Source organism: Bubalus bubalis, chromosome 2 (assembly GCF_019923935.1).
Source record: "Bubalus bubalis isolate 160015118507 breed Murrah chromosome 2, NDDB_SH_1, whole genome shotgun sequence".
In the NCBI taxonomy this organism is placed as follows: domain Eukaryota; kingdom Metazoa; phylum Chordata; class Mammalia; order Artiodactyla; family Bovidae; genus Bubalus; species Bubalus bubalis.
This window is the reverse complement of record NC_059158.1, coordinates 156,292,295-156,308,276: the sequence shown is the minus strand read 5'-3', so window position 1 is coordinate 156,308,276 and position 15,982 is coordinate 156,292,295. Positions and strand designations below refer to the sequence as shown.

Here is a 15,982-nt window from a genome sequence, read left to right as displayed (position 1 = left end):
TTGTAAAGCAGCTTCTCTGTGCCCGCCCCCATCAGGTGATGTGGGTTGTGAAGAAATACTGAGTACATCCCGGTGACTCAGATGCTGAAGAATCTGCCTGCAATGTAGGAGACCCAGGTTTGATCTCTGGGTTGGGAAGATCCCCTGGAGAAGGAAATGGCAACCTGCTCCAGTATCCTTGCCTGGGAAATCCCATGGACAGATAGCCTGGCGGGCTACAGTCCATAGTTCGCAAAGAGTTGGACTCGACCCAGCAACACTTTCACTTTTCATCCCTACCTTAGAGGAGTGGAACCTTTCAACTTGTTGAGACAAACAAATGAAACAGATTTGGGGAAAAATGAAAGACTGAGTTTCTGGAATGTAACTCAGGTTTCAGGATCTGAGAGGGATGTGTACTGCCCTGGTGAAAACTGTGCCCCCGGGGTTTGGATGCCTTGAGAAGTCCCAGGGGAATTTGCTTCCCAGGGAAGTCGGGAACCACGTCACACCTGGAGTCAGTATCTGAGCCGCTATGTTTGAGGACCCATCCCATCACAGCACTTGGACGCACTCTATGAACTCTATGACTGTGGGTGCTTAGAGATGTCCCATCAAGGACCTTGTGCTGGAGGGTGGGGACCATTCTGTCCCGGGAGAAGTCAAACAACTGTGGAGTCTCGTCCCCATCTGCCAAGTGGGATAGTGTCACTGTCACCTGCCCCCCTGTGACCTCAGATGGTTGTACAGAGGGAGGGATAGAGTGTGGAGGGCCTGGAGTAAAGTGCTGTGTGGTTTTACTGGCCGCAAAATTGTTTGGGCATAAAGACGTTGGAGTTCATGCTCTTCACGCTCTGATGCTGTCCGGTGCCGCCTGCTCTGGAGAATTCCTCTTTGTCCAGCATTCTCGCTCCCTGGGCTCTCCTGCTCTCTGTAGTCTCCTTTTCCATTCCTTTGAGGTCCTTCTTCATTCCCTCCTTTTCCTTCCTCCTCATTCCCAGATGCTTCCTCTGGTCCCCTGGCTTCTGCGGTGATGGAGATGCATGAGCGTTTCTCCCACATCTAGGTTTCCTGCCCTGTCCTTGATCCTAAGCCCAGATCCTGAGTGCTCTCTGCGTGTCCTGCAGGTGTGCAGGTCAGCTGTGGCTCCTCCCGTCCTCCGTAAAGGCATCACCCTCACGTGGTCAGCACTGACTCCCCTCCTCCCACCTCCGTGTCACCCATCTGGGGTCAATAGGGCAGCCATGACTGAGTCTCTGATGCTGCAGGAACCCATGCTTGCTGTTCCCTCCTCTTGTTTCTCAAGCCCGCGCCCTCCTTCACTCGTGCCCCAACCAGTATCTCAAAATGTTTCGAATTAAACGTGGACTGATGTAGCAATAGAATACCACCTTTCCTATGCCCCAAAGGAATCTTCTCTGTAACTCTTACAAATTACAGATTGAACCAGCTGTTGTGGTTGTGCTTGGTTTATGAGCGTCTTCCTCTCTCTGCTGAGCAGCCCTGCTCATCTCCTGCCCCACCGCTCCCCCACAGTGGCCCCGAGGCCCCTGACACTAGGAACTCAAAGACCACGGCAGGAAAGCCACACCTACCCTCTTGTGACCGTTGATTATGACAGCCTCCTAAGCCCTGTTCCTTCTTTATCGAGAGTTGTTGCTGTAAAACTCAGACCTGACAAGGCTCAAAATCGCTTCGATAACTTGTCACCATTCCCAGAACAAAAGTTGAACTCCAGCAGACCCCAAATGTCCTTTTCTTCCTGTCTGTCCATTTCCCTCCTTGGGAGCCTGTGTGGTCAGCCCTGCGTGAACACTTGGGAGTTCCCCCACCCTGCGGACACTTTGAGTTTCCATACGCTGTAGGTGGTGTTCCCTCTGTCAGGAACACCATTCCCTTTGCTTCTCTTCCTGGAGAAAGGCTGTGTAGTCCTCAGGTCTGGGTTAGTATTTACTCCATGTAACCTGTCTTCAACTTCCTTCTCATCACACATAATGTGTCTCTCTTTCTTTGTTCCTACAACTTTCTGTTTGCACCTAAAATTCACTTGCCTCCTTGCATTATAGTCACACCAGCAACAGGGGCAATGCCCTGTTTATTTGTGAGTTTCTAGAGCATCCAGCCCAGTAGCAGTATACAGTTGTTGAATAAATGAATGAATGAATGAGATAGACATGCTTGGTAAAGCTCATATGGGCACCAAGACATCATTTGCCTCCCTGTTTGTTGGCTCATCATTCTTAAAAGGAGTTAGTAGTGAGTCTCTCTGTTCAGCTTTTGCGGTGTCAGGCAGCTAAGGGAAAACAGGGCATTTCTGACAATCTTGTGGCTGATCTGTGTCTTACTCCCTGAAAGTCGCTCCTTCTCTGTAGTTCTGATCGCTCTATCCAGTCTCAGCCCCTGCACTTCTGAACTGGAGAGACTTCAAGAGCACTTTTCAATATCTGTTCAGGTAGCTGGCCTCCTGTAGACCTTGGCTCCAAGCTCCCATCCCCTCTCTGTCCCAGTTTTCATGAGCGGGCCATGGTTGGCTCTCCCAAGCCTGACCCAGACCTCATCACTCAAGTGCTGGAGTCCATCCCTAGCTGGGAGGGTTCCTGTGCTGAACACCAGTTTGGAGATCCAAACTTTGCTTTCTGTTGCAACATCTCCTTAGTGCCAACTTCTGAATATTTCATGTTGGTTTAAGCCTTAACATTACCTTCAGCCCAGTTGTCGGTTACTCTTATCCTTCCTTCCCAGATGCTGTCTGCTTATCAGGCGCCCACTGTCTGTCCTCCTTTGCCATTCCCTCCCATCACACCTGCAGATGTGCTGGCCACCCTGTGGCTGTGGGGCACTGTAGCTCTGCCTCAGACGAGGGCATCACTCACCGTGCAGGTGAAAAGCCAGAGAGCTTCTACCCTCTCCTGCTCCTGGATTATGCGGGTAATACTTATCCTGTCTCACCTGAGTTGCTTCAGTTCCATCTTAATGAATCCCTCAGGTCCACTCTTCACCCCTCTGAAGCATTCTCCACACTGTAGCCAGAGAGATCTTTTTTTTTTTAATTGTGGTAAAAGTCACATAATATAAAGTATACTATGTTAACCATGGTCTTCCCTGATAGCTCAGTTAAAGAATCTGCCTGCAATGCATGAGACCCTGGTTCGATTCCTGGGTCAGGAAGATCTGCTGGAGAAGGGATAGGCTACCCACTCCAGTATTCTTGGGTTTCCCTTGTGGCTCAGCTGGTAAAGAATCTGCCTGCAATGCGGGAGACCTGGGTTTGATCCCTGGGTTGGAAAGATCCCCTGGAGAAGAGACAGGCTACCCACTCCAGTATTTTTGCCTGGAGAATTCCATGGGCTGTACAGTCCATGGGGCTGCAACGAGTTGGACATGACCGAGCGACTTTCACTTTCATGTTAAAGTGAAGTCGTTCAGTCGTGTCCAACTCTTTGTGACCCCATGGACTGTAGCCTATCAGGCTCCTCTGTCCATGGGATTTTCCAGGCAAGAGTGCTGGAGTGGATTGCCATTTCCTTCTTCACGGGATCTTCCCGACCCAGGAATCGAACCCGGGTCTCCCACATTACAGGCAGACGCTTTACCATCTGAGCCACCAGGGAAGCTGTGTTAACTATATCTAACTGTACAGTTCAGTGGCTCTAAGCACATTCACATTGTTGTACAACTCTCACCATCATCCATCTCTCGGATTTTTCACCTTCCTAAAGTGAAACTCTATCCCTATTAAACACTAAGACCCCCTTCCTGCTCCCCACCTCCTCCCACTCCTGGCCCTTCTCATCTACCAATGACTTTCTTTTATTAAAAAAAAAAAAATTATTATTTGGCTGGGCCGGGTCTTAGTTGCAGCATCTGAGATCTAGTTCCCTGACCAAGGATAGAACCTGAATCCCCTGAATTGAGAGTTGGGATTCTTAGCCAGTGGACCACCAGGAAAGTCCCCAGTGTACTTTCTGACTCGATGAATTTGAGTATTCTGTTGTTGTCATTGTTCAGTCGCTGAGTTGTGTCCGACTGTTTTCAGCCCCGTCGACTGCAGCATGCCAGGCTTCTCTGACCTCCACTGTCTCCCAGAGTTTGCTCAAATTCATGTCCTTTGAGTTGGTGATGCTATCTAACCATCTCATCGTCTGCCACCTCCTTTTCCTTTTGCCTCTAGTCTTTCCCAGCATCAGGGTCTTTTCCAATGAGTCGGCTCTCCACATAAGGTGGTTAAAGTACTGGAGCTTCAGCTTCAGCATCAGTCCTTCCAGTGAATATTCAGGATTGGTTTCCTTTAGGATTGACTGGTTTGATCTCCTTGCAGTCCAAGGGACTCTGAAGAGTCTTTTCCAACACCACAGTTCAAAAGCATCAATTCTTTGGTGCTCAGCTTTTTTTATGGTCCAACTCTCACATCCGTACATGACTACTGGAAAGACCATAGCTTTAACTATACTGACCTTTGTTGGCAAAGTAATATCTCTGCTTTTTAATATATTGTCTAGGTTTGTCATAACTTTTCTTCCAAGGAGCAAGTGTCTTTTAATTTCATGGCTGCAGTTACCGTCTGCAGTGATGGAGCCCAAGAAAAGAAAATCTGTCACTGTTTCCACTTTTTCCCCTGTATTTACCATGGAGTGATGGGATCAGATGCCATGTTCTTAGTTTTTTTTTGTGTAAGTTAGAAAAATCTTTAAAGGTGTAATGTTGTTCATGTCACATTGCAGTCCTGCTTTAAAGCCCTTCTGCATCTTACCTAGCTCCTAGGAATAAAGACCACATTTCTAAAGAATGTTAGAAAACACGGCCTACAGAGCCAAGAGTATCTGGCCCCAGCTGTCTCCTCAGCTTCTCTTTCACTCACGAGCCAACAGCCCCCTTCTTTTACTACCTTGGCCCTGCTTCAGTCTACCCCAGGGCCTTTGAACATGCCATTTCCTTTGTTTGGAACTCTGTTTCTTGTCTTTCAGCTTAAAACTCATTTAAATCCCTTTTTCACAACGCCTACCTAATGCCTACCCCCACTGCCTCTAACAGCTCCCTGAATTCCCGCTTTATAGCAGTTACCACTGTTTTTAATTATATTTTCATGTGATCATTCATTACTCTCTGTCCCTCCCTAGACTCCAAGGTCCAAGGATAGGGACCACGTCTGTGTTGTTCACAATTTTATAAGCCCTGTGAGTAATGTGGAGTCAGGGACTTGTACATATTATTAGCGTCAGATGAAGGGGATGACCCCAGCATGACCGACCTGACCAGTCCCACAGAAGTTAACCAGGTCTTTGTATAAGCATGTCCTAGGTATGACACTCTGCCACTCAGCTCCTCGTAAACATAGATACGGCCTCATCAAGGGTAAATCATGACACAAGTGTCAGCATGTGGCTCCTGAAATCCTTACTCAACATCCACTACTGCTTATTGAAAGTATTCAGATGTGCATGTTTATTCCTTAATTTTCTTGTTGTAAGGAATTTGATAGATAATATTAATACAAACCATTGTACTTTGAATTCACTCTTATTTCCTTGAATTCAGAACCAGTAAAAGTTTCATCTCTTTGTATGAATTGTTTGCTCCTTTTAATCACATGAGAATTGTATTCCTCATTGGAATTCCCTTTTTTTTTTTTTGTCTTAGCTGCCAGGGTATTCATGATAAATTTCATGTTTAACATGGTAAAATTACCTCTGCCAGGTATCCTATTTTAGTTGTCCTCTGTTGTTTTAAAAGTGACTTTTAATTGTTCTGTTGTGTTATGCTTCATTATTAAAATCAGTGCAGATTCTTTTGCTTGGAATATATGTTTATATGTTGTGTGTGCATGCTAACTTGCTTTAGTCGTGTCTGACTCTTTGCGACCCTGTGGACTGCATCCCACCAGGCTCCTCTGTCCGTGGGATTTTCCAGGCAAGAATACTGCTGTGCCCTCCTCCAGGGGATCTTCCTGATCCAGGGATCAAACCCCTATCTCTTAGCCTCCTGCATTGGCTGGCAAGTTCTTTATCATTAGCGCCACCGTGCTCCACAACAGGTGAACCCTCCCACCACAGCTATTATATGTTACTGAGAGAGTTCAGTTCAGTTCAGTTCAGTCACTCAGTCGTGTCTGACTCTTTGCCATCCCATGGACTGCAGCACACCAGGCTTCCCTGTCCATCACCAACTCCCGGAGCTTGCTCAGACTCATGTCCATTGAGTCAGTGATGCCATCCAACCACCTCATCCTCTCTCGTCCCTTTCTCCTCCAGCCTTCAATTTTTCCCAGCATCAGGGTCCTTTCCAATGAGTCAGTTCTCCACATCAGGCAGCCAAAGTATTGGAGCTTCAGCTTCAGCATCAGTCCTTCCATTGAATATTCAGGACTGATTTCCTTTAGGATTGACTGGTTTGAGAGTCCAAGGGACTCTCAAAAGTCTTCTCCAACACCACAGTTCAAAAGCATCAATTCTTCAGCACTCAGCTTTCTTAATGGTCCAACTCTCACATCCATACATGACTACTGGAAAAACCATAGCTTTGATTAGATAGACCTTTGTTGGCAAAGTAGTGTCTCTGCTTTTTAATATGCTGTCTAGGTTGGTTATAGCTTTTCTTCCAAGGAGCAAGCATTAAGGAGAGTTAACAGGCAGGTTGATAAGAAGTCCAAGCCTAAGGCCCCTTTAAGGAAGAGATAAACATTTTTTCTTTTTCACATTCTTTTGCCTTAGACAAGTAGGCCTCATAGGCAGCAGTATCTCTTGTTCAAGGACCTGCCTTTTTTTGAGCTTTGGATGTATGTTATGGGAGAAAATCTGGGTAAAAACTTTCACAGCCTTGAGCTCTGAGTTAACCTGTTTCTTCTGGCTAATCTCATGCTGATGTCATCCTAGGACGTATGTTATGGGAAACAGTCTGGACAAAATTCTCACAGCTTTGAGGGTTTTTTTTTTCTGTTCTCAGCAGCTAGCAGAAAAGTATATAATGCCCTGCTAAACTAGTGAGGTGGGTACTCTTTCTACCCACTTCTGATGTCTATGTCAGAAGCTTTCTTTGTCCTGTCACTTTAAATAAAATTGTGCATACAAAGCTCTGAGTGACTGAGACCTGTCTTTGGTCCCAGGGTTAAATCTACTCCTTTGGAGACCACGAATCCAGTGGCACTGTTCACCGTAAGCTATCATTACATTATGTAATACGTAATATATTTTAATTTATATGTTACTTACATGTGGCATATATATATATATATATTTAGTTGATTATTTTGGGTCTTTGTTGCTGCACAGCTTTTCTCTAGTTGTGGAAGTCAGGGGCTGCTCTCTAGTTGTGGTGTGCGGCTCCTCTTGTTGCAGAGCACAGGCTCCATAGTTGTGGCTCTTGGGCTTAGTTGCTTTGTGACATGTGTATCCTCCCAGACCAGAGATTGAACTCATGTCTCCTGCATTGACAGGTGGATTCTTTACCACTGAGCCATCAGGGAAGCCTGATGTATGTATTACATGTAATATGTATTACAAAGCCCTTATACCCCCTTTTCTTATCCCATAGTGGTAGCAATCCATATTCTTCGTTTGGAGCCACGCTGGCCAGGGATGATGAAAAGAATTTGTGGAGCATGCCTCACGATGTGTCCCACACAGAGGCAGACGACGACAGGATCCTGTACAACCTGATTGTCGTTCGTAATCAGCAGGCCAAAGATTCAGAGGTAAGCAGCTTTTGAGATCTTGCTATGTGCAGATGGTAATGCACAGCAAAAGAGCAATGACAGAGAAGAACAGCTTGAAGTAGAGAAAAGAATGAAGCGTGATATGTGTGAAATGAAGGGCAGGTCTTTTAGCAGCATCTAGTCACGAATTATAGCTGGTCTTGGTATACCTGCTTAATACACAGATAAGACTGATTTCTAATTGTTGCTTTAATGATATAAATTACAACTGTATGGAAAAAGCAAGGCAGTGCTGTTCAGATCATGAAGATACTTTATGGTCTTAAATAGCTTAACCAGTCCATGTCTAATCTTTCCAGTTGTTTGGCCAGCTGCAGTTCAGCATTCAAACTGAAGGTTGAAGGGTACTTTGCATTATCCCCAGTTTTGAATTAATGGAGCCTTAATTGTTTTTTTTTTTTTTTTTCTGTTTTATCTTCTTGAATTGTGCTTATTGATCAAATAGTGTGTCTGGCGTATTTGAGATGATTTGTGTAATAAGGCTTGAAATCACTCTTAATGGACTTTTAATCAAAGTTATTGATACAGGAACACTAGACTATTGAAAAGGAGATGACTTCATAAATTAAGAGAAAACAGCAAAAGGGATCATATTTTATTTTCTTTTTTTTTTTTCAAAAGTGGTATTATATACTATAACAATACAGTATAATGTTATATTATAGGTGTTTTTTTTTCATATAATACAGCCTGAGTTTTCTAACCTCTGTGTTCAACTGTTAGTTCTGAGTAGATACCTATATTAGATATGACTTTGTGTGTTCCTTTGTATTTTATAGTAATTGAGAAGAATAGGGAGATTTAAAACGTCAGGCTCTTGTTTTGAAGTAAAGTACCAGAGCGTGTGTGTATGGGGCAGTTATGGCAAGGGAGGTCTGTTTTTTATGTAGGTTTCTTTATATTTTTGATTATTGTTTTTTCTCCAAAACATGCTGTAGCAGGATATGATAACTTTTTTTGGGGGGCCACATGGCTTGTAGGATCTCAGCTCCCCAGCCCAGAGATCAGTCTCCTACCAGCAGCAGTGGAAGTGAGGAGTTGTAACCACTGGACTGCCAGGGAAGTCCCAATAACTTTTAGAAGAGCCACGTGTCCCAGTCCTTTTATTCTGGTGTGACCTGGAGTACCTTACGGGGATAGAGGTAGACTTAGAAGTGAGGAATCACAATTGCCTCTGGTTCTTAAGACCTTGGGGAAGGGTAGCTGAAGAGTCCCCCAGTGGCTTTGATGAGCATCCTTTATTGGCTGTGGGGTCTTGCTGAGGACCACTTCTACAAAATATTGGTCACAGGGCTTAAGTCAAAGACTAGGGGAAGGAAATGGCAACCCACTCTGGTATTCTTGCCTGGAAAATCCCATAGACAGAGGAACTGGCGGGCTACAGGCCATGGAGTCACAAAAGAGTCGGACATGTCTTAGCAACTAAACCACCACCACCAGCATCCTACTAGTGGCCGTGCATCTGCTACCCCCGGCTTCCCTTATCCCCGCTGCAATCCCCTCCTCCACTGGTAACGTTCGAAAGACATCGTACAGGCTGCTTAGGCCAGGAACAGCCGTCCTGGCTGCCCCTCCTAAGCATATGGACGGCAACGCATGCATGACCTAGTTTTTCCTTTAATGGGAAGAGATAGTCCTTACCCTACTGTATTGGGCTGACCAGCTAGGGTTTCTGCTGGTGAGAATGGAACCAGTTCTTTTGTTCCTTTTCTTTCCACACTCTTTTCAAAGCTGTGACTGTAATAGGGAAATGAAACATATAGTACTCCTCTCTCTCTTCCCCCACAGGGTCTCATTCCAACTAGAAAAGGGGCTTGAAGGGTGTTTGCACTGGGCCTGGCAGCTCTCTCAGAGAAGCTCCAGCTTCTCTGCCCTGTTTACCTTTGCTATTGAAGAATAGTGGAGGAGGCAATGTGAGCTGCAAATCGCTCTGAATAAGCACAGCTTCCAAAGAGGCCATTGTGTCATTCTGTGCTGCTCTGGAAGGCCTGTGTGAAGGGCCTTCCAGAAGGCTTGCCTAAGAAGTAAAGTCAAGTTTAACTCTAGAGAAAGAAACCCTGCAACCAGGACAGGCCATCAGGTCAACAACATGAAGATGTGATAATGATGATGAAATGGTGTGAAATGTCTATTCATAGTGCTTCCTTCTTTTTAGGTGTAAAATATATATACAAATATATTCCCTGGTGGCTCAGATGGTAAAGAGTCTGCCGGGAGTGCAGGAGACATGGGTTCAATCCCTTCGTCAGGAAAATCCCCTGGAGAAGGGAATAGCTATACACTCCAGTATTCTTGCCTGGAGAATTCCATGGACAGAGGAACCTGGCAGGCTATAGCTCATGGGATTACAAAGAGTCAAACATGACTGAAGTGACTAACACACTATATCTATGTGTATACATACATATATACACACATATACACATAAAGTGAAAGTCGCTCAGTCATGGCCGACTCTTTGTGACCCCACGGACTATAGAGTCCATGGAATTCTCCAAGCCAGAATACTGGAGTGGGTAGCCTTTCCCTTATCCAGGGGATCTTCCCAATCCAGGGATCAAACCCAGGTCTCCTGCATTGCAGGTGGATTCTTTATCAGCTGAGTCACCAGGGAGGCCCTACACATATAAAGGTGTTTATAAAGTATGTATTTTAAGGTATATGGGTTTCCCTGGTGGCTCAGTGGTAAAGAATCTGCCTGTAATGCAGGAGACCTGGGTTCGATCCCTGGGTCGGGAAGATCCCCGGGAGGAGGGCATGGCAACCCACTCTAGTACTGTAGTCTAGAGAATCCCATGGACAGAGAAGCCTGGAAGGCTGCAGTCCATAGGGTCGCATGGAGTCGGACACAACTGAAGTGACTAAGCAGCAGCAGCATCTGTACATACATACATAATATATGAAAAAGAAGGTGAAAGTGTTAGTTGTCCTGTCGTGTCCAACTCTTTGCGACCCATGGACTGTAGCCCGCCAGGTTCCTCTGTCCATGGAATTCTCCAGGCAAGAATATATATACACGTGGTTAAAAAAAGTTTATTTTCTCCCAAAAGTAAGATATGCATATAAAAGGATTGTTGTTCAGTTGCTAAGTCGTGTCTGACTCTTTGCAACCCTGTGAACTGCAGCACGCCAGGCTTTCCTGTCCTTCACTATCTCCCTGAGTTTGCTCAAACTCACGTCCACTGAGTCAGTGATGCCATCCAACCATCTCATCCTCTGTCGCCCCCTTCTCTTCTTACCCTCAGTCTTTCCCAGCATCATTCTCCACACAGATTGGATCATATATTACATACCATTCTGTACTTTGTTTTTTTTCCATTTAATAATATATTTTGGACATATTTCCATTTCACCAAGTGTAGATTTCCCTTATTGTTTTGAGGGGCTGTCTGTTCTCTTGCATTGATTTCCCATCATTTATTCAGACAGTCCCTGTTGTTATTTAGGTTGATTCAGGTTTTTTGTTGTTAGGAACAGAAGCAATGCCTCAGTGGGTATCCATATATACTTGTATGATCTTTAGTTGCTTTTTCAGGTATAGAATTACTGGATCAAAGAGTACACGTGTATTTAAATTGTAGGAATTGTCTTAGTGCTTCCTTTGTGGAAGAACCTAGGAAAAACACTTCAGGGTGCAGAACTGACTAGCACTGGAAATTCACACAGTGTTTAAGAGGAGCAGCTGCTGATCTCTAGATAGCGTTTGCCTTGCTGAGACTGTGGCTCTGAAGTGCCAGAACTCTGGATTTTTAAGAGAAACTAAAACCCTAAATTTACATATAAAATGTTCAGATTATTAAATGATAGCTCAGATTAAACATGTGTCGGCTAAACAAAATATGTTTATGGGCTATATATTTAATGTTTAAGATACAGACTGCTGCTGCCGAGTCGCTTCAGTCGTGTCTGACTCTGTGCAACCCCATAGATGGCCCGCCAGGCTCCTCTATCCCTAGGATTGTCCAGGCAAGAACACTGGATTGGATTGCCATTTCCTTCTCCAGTGCATGCATGCATGCATGCTAAGTTGCTTCAGTCGTGTCCAACTCTGTGTGAACCCATGGACAGCAGCCCACCAGGCTCCTCTGTCCACGGGATTCTCCAGACAAGAATATAGACTACTACTATTCAATATTATTGTTACTTTGTTCAATAGGATTGAAAAATGAACTAACTGTGAATTTAGAAGGTAGAAGTAGAAAGCTGGTGGTGGGTGTACCTATTGCTTATTTTTTTTTTTCATGCAGGATAAAATTGGCACAAATTTTAATAAAATAGAGCATTTTAGTTTTTTGAGAGAAAAACAGATTCCACCTATTAAGGAATAAGGAACCCTAGATATTTTTGCATGAGGACGATTTAGAAACTCAAGCAAGGCATTAAGGAAAATTGAACATTATGTTTTTCCTTGAGCAGCAATAGCGTGAAAAACCTAGGAATGTCTGTACTTGGAATTCTCTGAAAATTGAAGAGTAATTTCAAAACAGTGTAAGTACATTCCCTTACTGAATCTGGAGCTGGTGGGAGAAGGGCTATGAGTATAGTTAAGGCTAAATTTGCAGTGTTGTCCCAAAGTGGAAAAAAAATCAGAAAAGATGATATATAGGAGGGCAAATAATGAAACATGGCCTGAATTTAAAGTTACTTGCAGTGTCAGAAAATAAAATAGTAACATTATTTAATTCTAACACAATCCACTTTCATTTATGCAAACCTTCAAAAGCTTGAATACAGCAGAAGAACTGACACATTTACAGACCGCCAAGTAGTGGAAAAATTTTGCTCTTGTCTTTAATTTTGGAAAATATTTTATGCTTAACTAAGAAACAATAGGGACTTCCCTGGCGGTCCAGTGTGCTTTGAATGGAAGGGGCATGTGTTCAATCCCTGGTTGGGGGACTAACATCCCACATTTCAAACCACCAAAAAACTTTTTTAAATAGTAAACAACCACAAAATCATGTCAATAAATCATTGTCCTTATGTTCATTCTCATTAACCTAGCTGTATACTTCATATAACACTCTGTATTCTAGGGGGCCTAGTAATGGTTAATGAAATATCATTGCACCTTATTTATTTGTTTTCTATAAATAATTCTAATCATACTGACCCACCCTGCCCTCCAAGATAATAATGAAAACCGTGCCAAGCACTGTTCAGCTGCTTGACATACATTAAGTCCTCTACACAACAGCTGTGAGGTGGATGCCATTGTTACTTCTTTTTGAATCACCTTGTTCAAGGCCACACCATTGAAATGTGGAGCCAGGATCTGAATCTGGACTTTGTGAATCTAGAGACGTAAAATGTAATGAGCACCATGATTGAAGTTGTAAGAGTGTACTAGGTATTGTCTGTGATTCCATGAAGATTTCAGAATGCACGGGCGGAATCTATCCAGAGTCTATTTCTGTGACTTTTTGAAACCAGTGATGTGAAAAGCAGTCTCACATCAGTGGGATGAGAACTGTGTTTGGTTTGGGGATTGTGACCGAAGTTCAGAAAGTGGTCCCTGTCAAAATCCACCTTTCCCACATTATGGATCTACACACTGGTTAAGACTGGTTAAGTACAGCTGGTTAAGACTCCAGCCAAGTGTTTCGGTTTTATTAGTTCCAAGATTCTTCATCTTGTTTAGTGTTCTCTTGTCTTGTTATTTGGTGCCTCTTTCGATGGTTCAGTAATAGATCTTTTAGGAGTTTGTGCATGGCTTTAAGATTTTTACTCTGTTCAAAAATACTTACATTTTTTATTAAGAATGTGAGTGCTGAAAATCAAACCATTGTCATAAATAACAATTAAGGACTATTTTGGTTCAAAATAGGTAATGTTTATTTGGCACAATCGGTGATAGAAGTGCTAGGCTTGTTTTTAAATCTGTTAAATAATTATGCGCTCGGAAACGTACCTCGTTCTGATGATGAACTTCTATCACTGAGTGAAGTAGTGTTTATGCGCTGGCAGGAGCCACGTGAACACCAGATGCTATGTGGCTCAAGGAATCCTGTGAAAACTTGAAAATCTCCCTCTGCTGAGCCCCAGGGAATGGGCTATATGTTATTGTTTTTCAAAACTTTACAGGCAAAAACATAAAATGTTCCTGTTTACAATTTGTTTGTTCTTCCTGTGTATCAGGACTCCCTGCTGGCAGAGTGTTGCCAGGCATGTAAACAGTTCCTATAAAATGTTGAAAAGAGTGACAGATGTTCCCAGGGGTTTGTGTGCAACGTCTGGATTATACGCTCAGCCTGTCATATCCCTGGTACTGAAAGAAAGGACAAAAGAGAGTTAAGTGGAATATCTGGTCAGAGGATGTGAGGAGGTGGAGAGAGGGTTGAGTTGATTGGGTACCAGCCACATCACTTGGAAGCGCTTGGAGCGGGGATGTTCTGGTTGGGCTCTGCATGACTCCCTCCAAGTCTTCACTTGCTGAGTGGGGCTTGCTCTGGTCGGGCCCTCTGACTTCTCTGCAAGTGGGTGAACACTGGCTACAGTTGGTGATAGGACTGTAAGTTTTAAGTCAAGCGTCAAGGAGCAAAATAACAGTGGAAAATGGAAGTGATTCTCTAGATAATTCTGGGCTTCTCAAAAGGCCTCTTTGTTTAGGATGCAGATGATCCAGATTGTTTAATGTAACCATTCTTTTTTTTTTAACTTTTTATTTTGTATTAGGGTATAGCCGATTAATGAACAATGCTGGTAGTTTCAGGTGAACAGTGAAGGGACTCAGCCACACATATGCATATCCATTCTCCCCCAAACTCCCCTCCCATCCAGGCATACAAGCATTCTTTATTTGACTTTGCTAGTGACTGTTTGGGTTAGAGAGGGAGAGAATAAAAACACTCAGGATCTGAGAATCAAGCCGTCTTACCGTCTGTGTTCTAGGTAATAATATTTATGGGGGTTCATGCTGGGTGCTGAGCAGAAGCGCCCTTCTTAATGTGTGTGCTCCAGACAAAAACTCAAGCCTCACAGTAACCCTATGAAGAAGGGGTTTTGACACATAAGATCAGAGACTTTGACCATCTGTCCAAGGCATTGAGAGTGGGGCAATTGGGATGGTAGTTCAGTCTGTGTATATGACCTGGAGATCTCTGAACAGAAACACTTGCTGCCATCTCTCTCTTGAGCTTAGAAAGAGCTTCAGTGGAATCTTTTTGGTCAAAGACAAAGTGAATGGGTGTTAATCAAATGGGTGTTGAAGGGAAGGGAAGTGAAGTCGCTCAGTTGTGTCTGACTCTTTGTGACCCCACAGAATATAGCCCACCAGGCTCCTCAGTTCAGTTCAGTTCAGTTACTCAGTCGTGTCCGACTCTTTGCAACCCCATGAATCACAGCACGCCAGGCCTCCCTGTCCATCACCAGCTCCCGGAGTTCACCCAGACTCATGTCCATCAAGTCAGTGATGCCATCCAGCCATCTCATCCTCTGTCATCCCCTTCTCCTCCTGCCCCCAATCCCTCCCAGCATCAGTCTTTTCCAATGAGTCAACTCTTCTCATGAGGTGGCCAAAATACTGGAGTTTCAGCTTTAGCATCATTCCTTCCAAAGAAATCCCAGGGCTGATCTCCTTTAGGATGGACTGGTTGGATCTCCTTGCAGTCCAAGGGACTCTCAAGAGTCTTCTCCAACACCACAGTTCAAAAGCATCAATTCTTCGGCGCTCAGCTTTCTTCAGAGTCCAACTCTCACATCCATACATGACCACTGGAAAAACCATAGCCTTGACTAGACGAACCTTTGTTGGCAAAGTAATTAGTCTCTGCTTTTGAATATGCTATCTAGGTTGGTCATAACTTTCCTTCCAAGGAGTAAGCGTCTTTTAATTTCATGGCTGCAGTCACCATCTGCAGTGATTTTGGAGCCCCAAAGATAAAGTCTGACACTGTTTCCACTGTTTCTCCATCTATTTCCCATGAAGTGGTGGGACCGGATGCCATGATCTTCGTTTTCTGAATGTTGAGCTTTAAGCCAACTTTTTCACTCTCCACTTTCACTTTCATCAAGAGGCTTTTTAGTTCCTCTTCACTTTCTGCCATAAGGGTGGTGTCATCTGCATATCTGAGGTTATTGAGATTTCTCCGGCAATCTGGATTCCAGCTTGTGTTTCTTCCAGTCCAGCGTTTCTCATGATGTACTCTGCATATAAGTTAAATAAGCAAGGTGACAATATACAGCCTTGACATACTCCTTTTCCTATTTGGAACCAGTCTGTTGTTCCATGTCCAGTTCTAACTATTGCTTCCTGACCTGCATATAGGTTTCTCAAGAGGCAGGTCAGGTGTTCTG

General features: G+C 44.1%; 1 protein-coding gene across 3 annotated transcripts in view; it reads left to right on the top strand.

Moving 5' to 3' along the window:
* MREG (melanoregulin) overlaps positions 1–15,982 on the top strand; it is a 68,054-nt gene that overhangs the window by 11,804 nt on the left and 40,268 nt on the right. For all 3 annotated transcript variants that reach the window (XM_025278220.3, XM_006076467.4, XM_044937775.2), the window contains one exon: positions 7,507–7,666. In XM_025278220.3, coding sequence (XP_025134005.1) covers positions 7,507–7,666 — 160 coding nt within the window. The remainder of the gene's footprint in view (positions 1–7,506; positions 7,667–15,982) is intronic.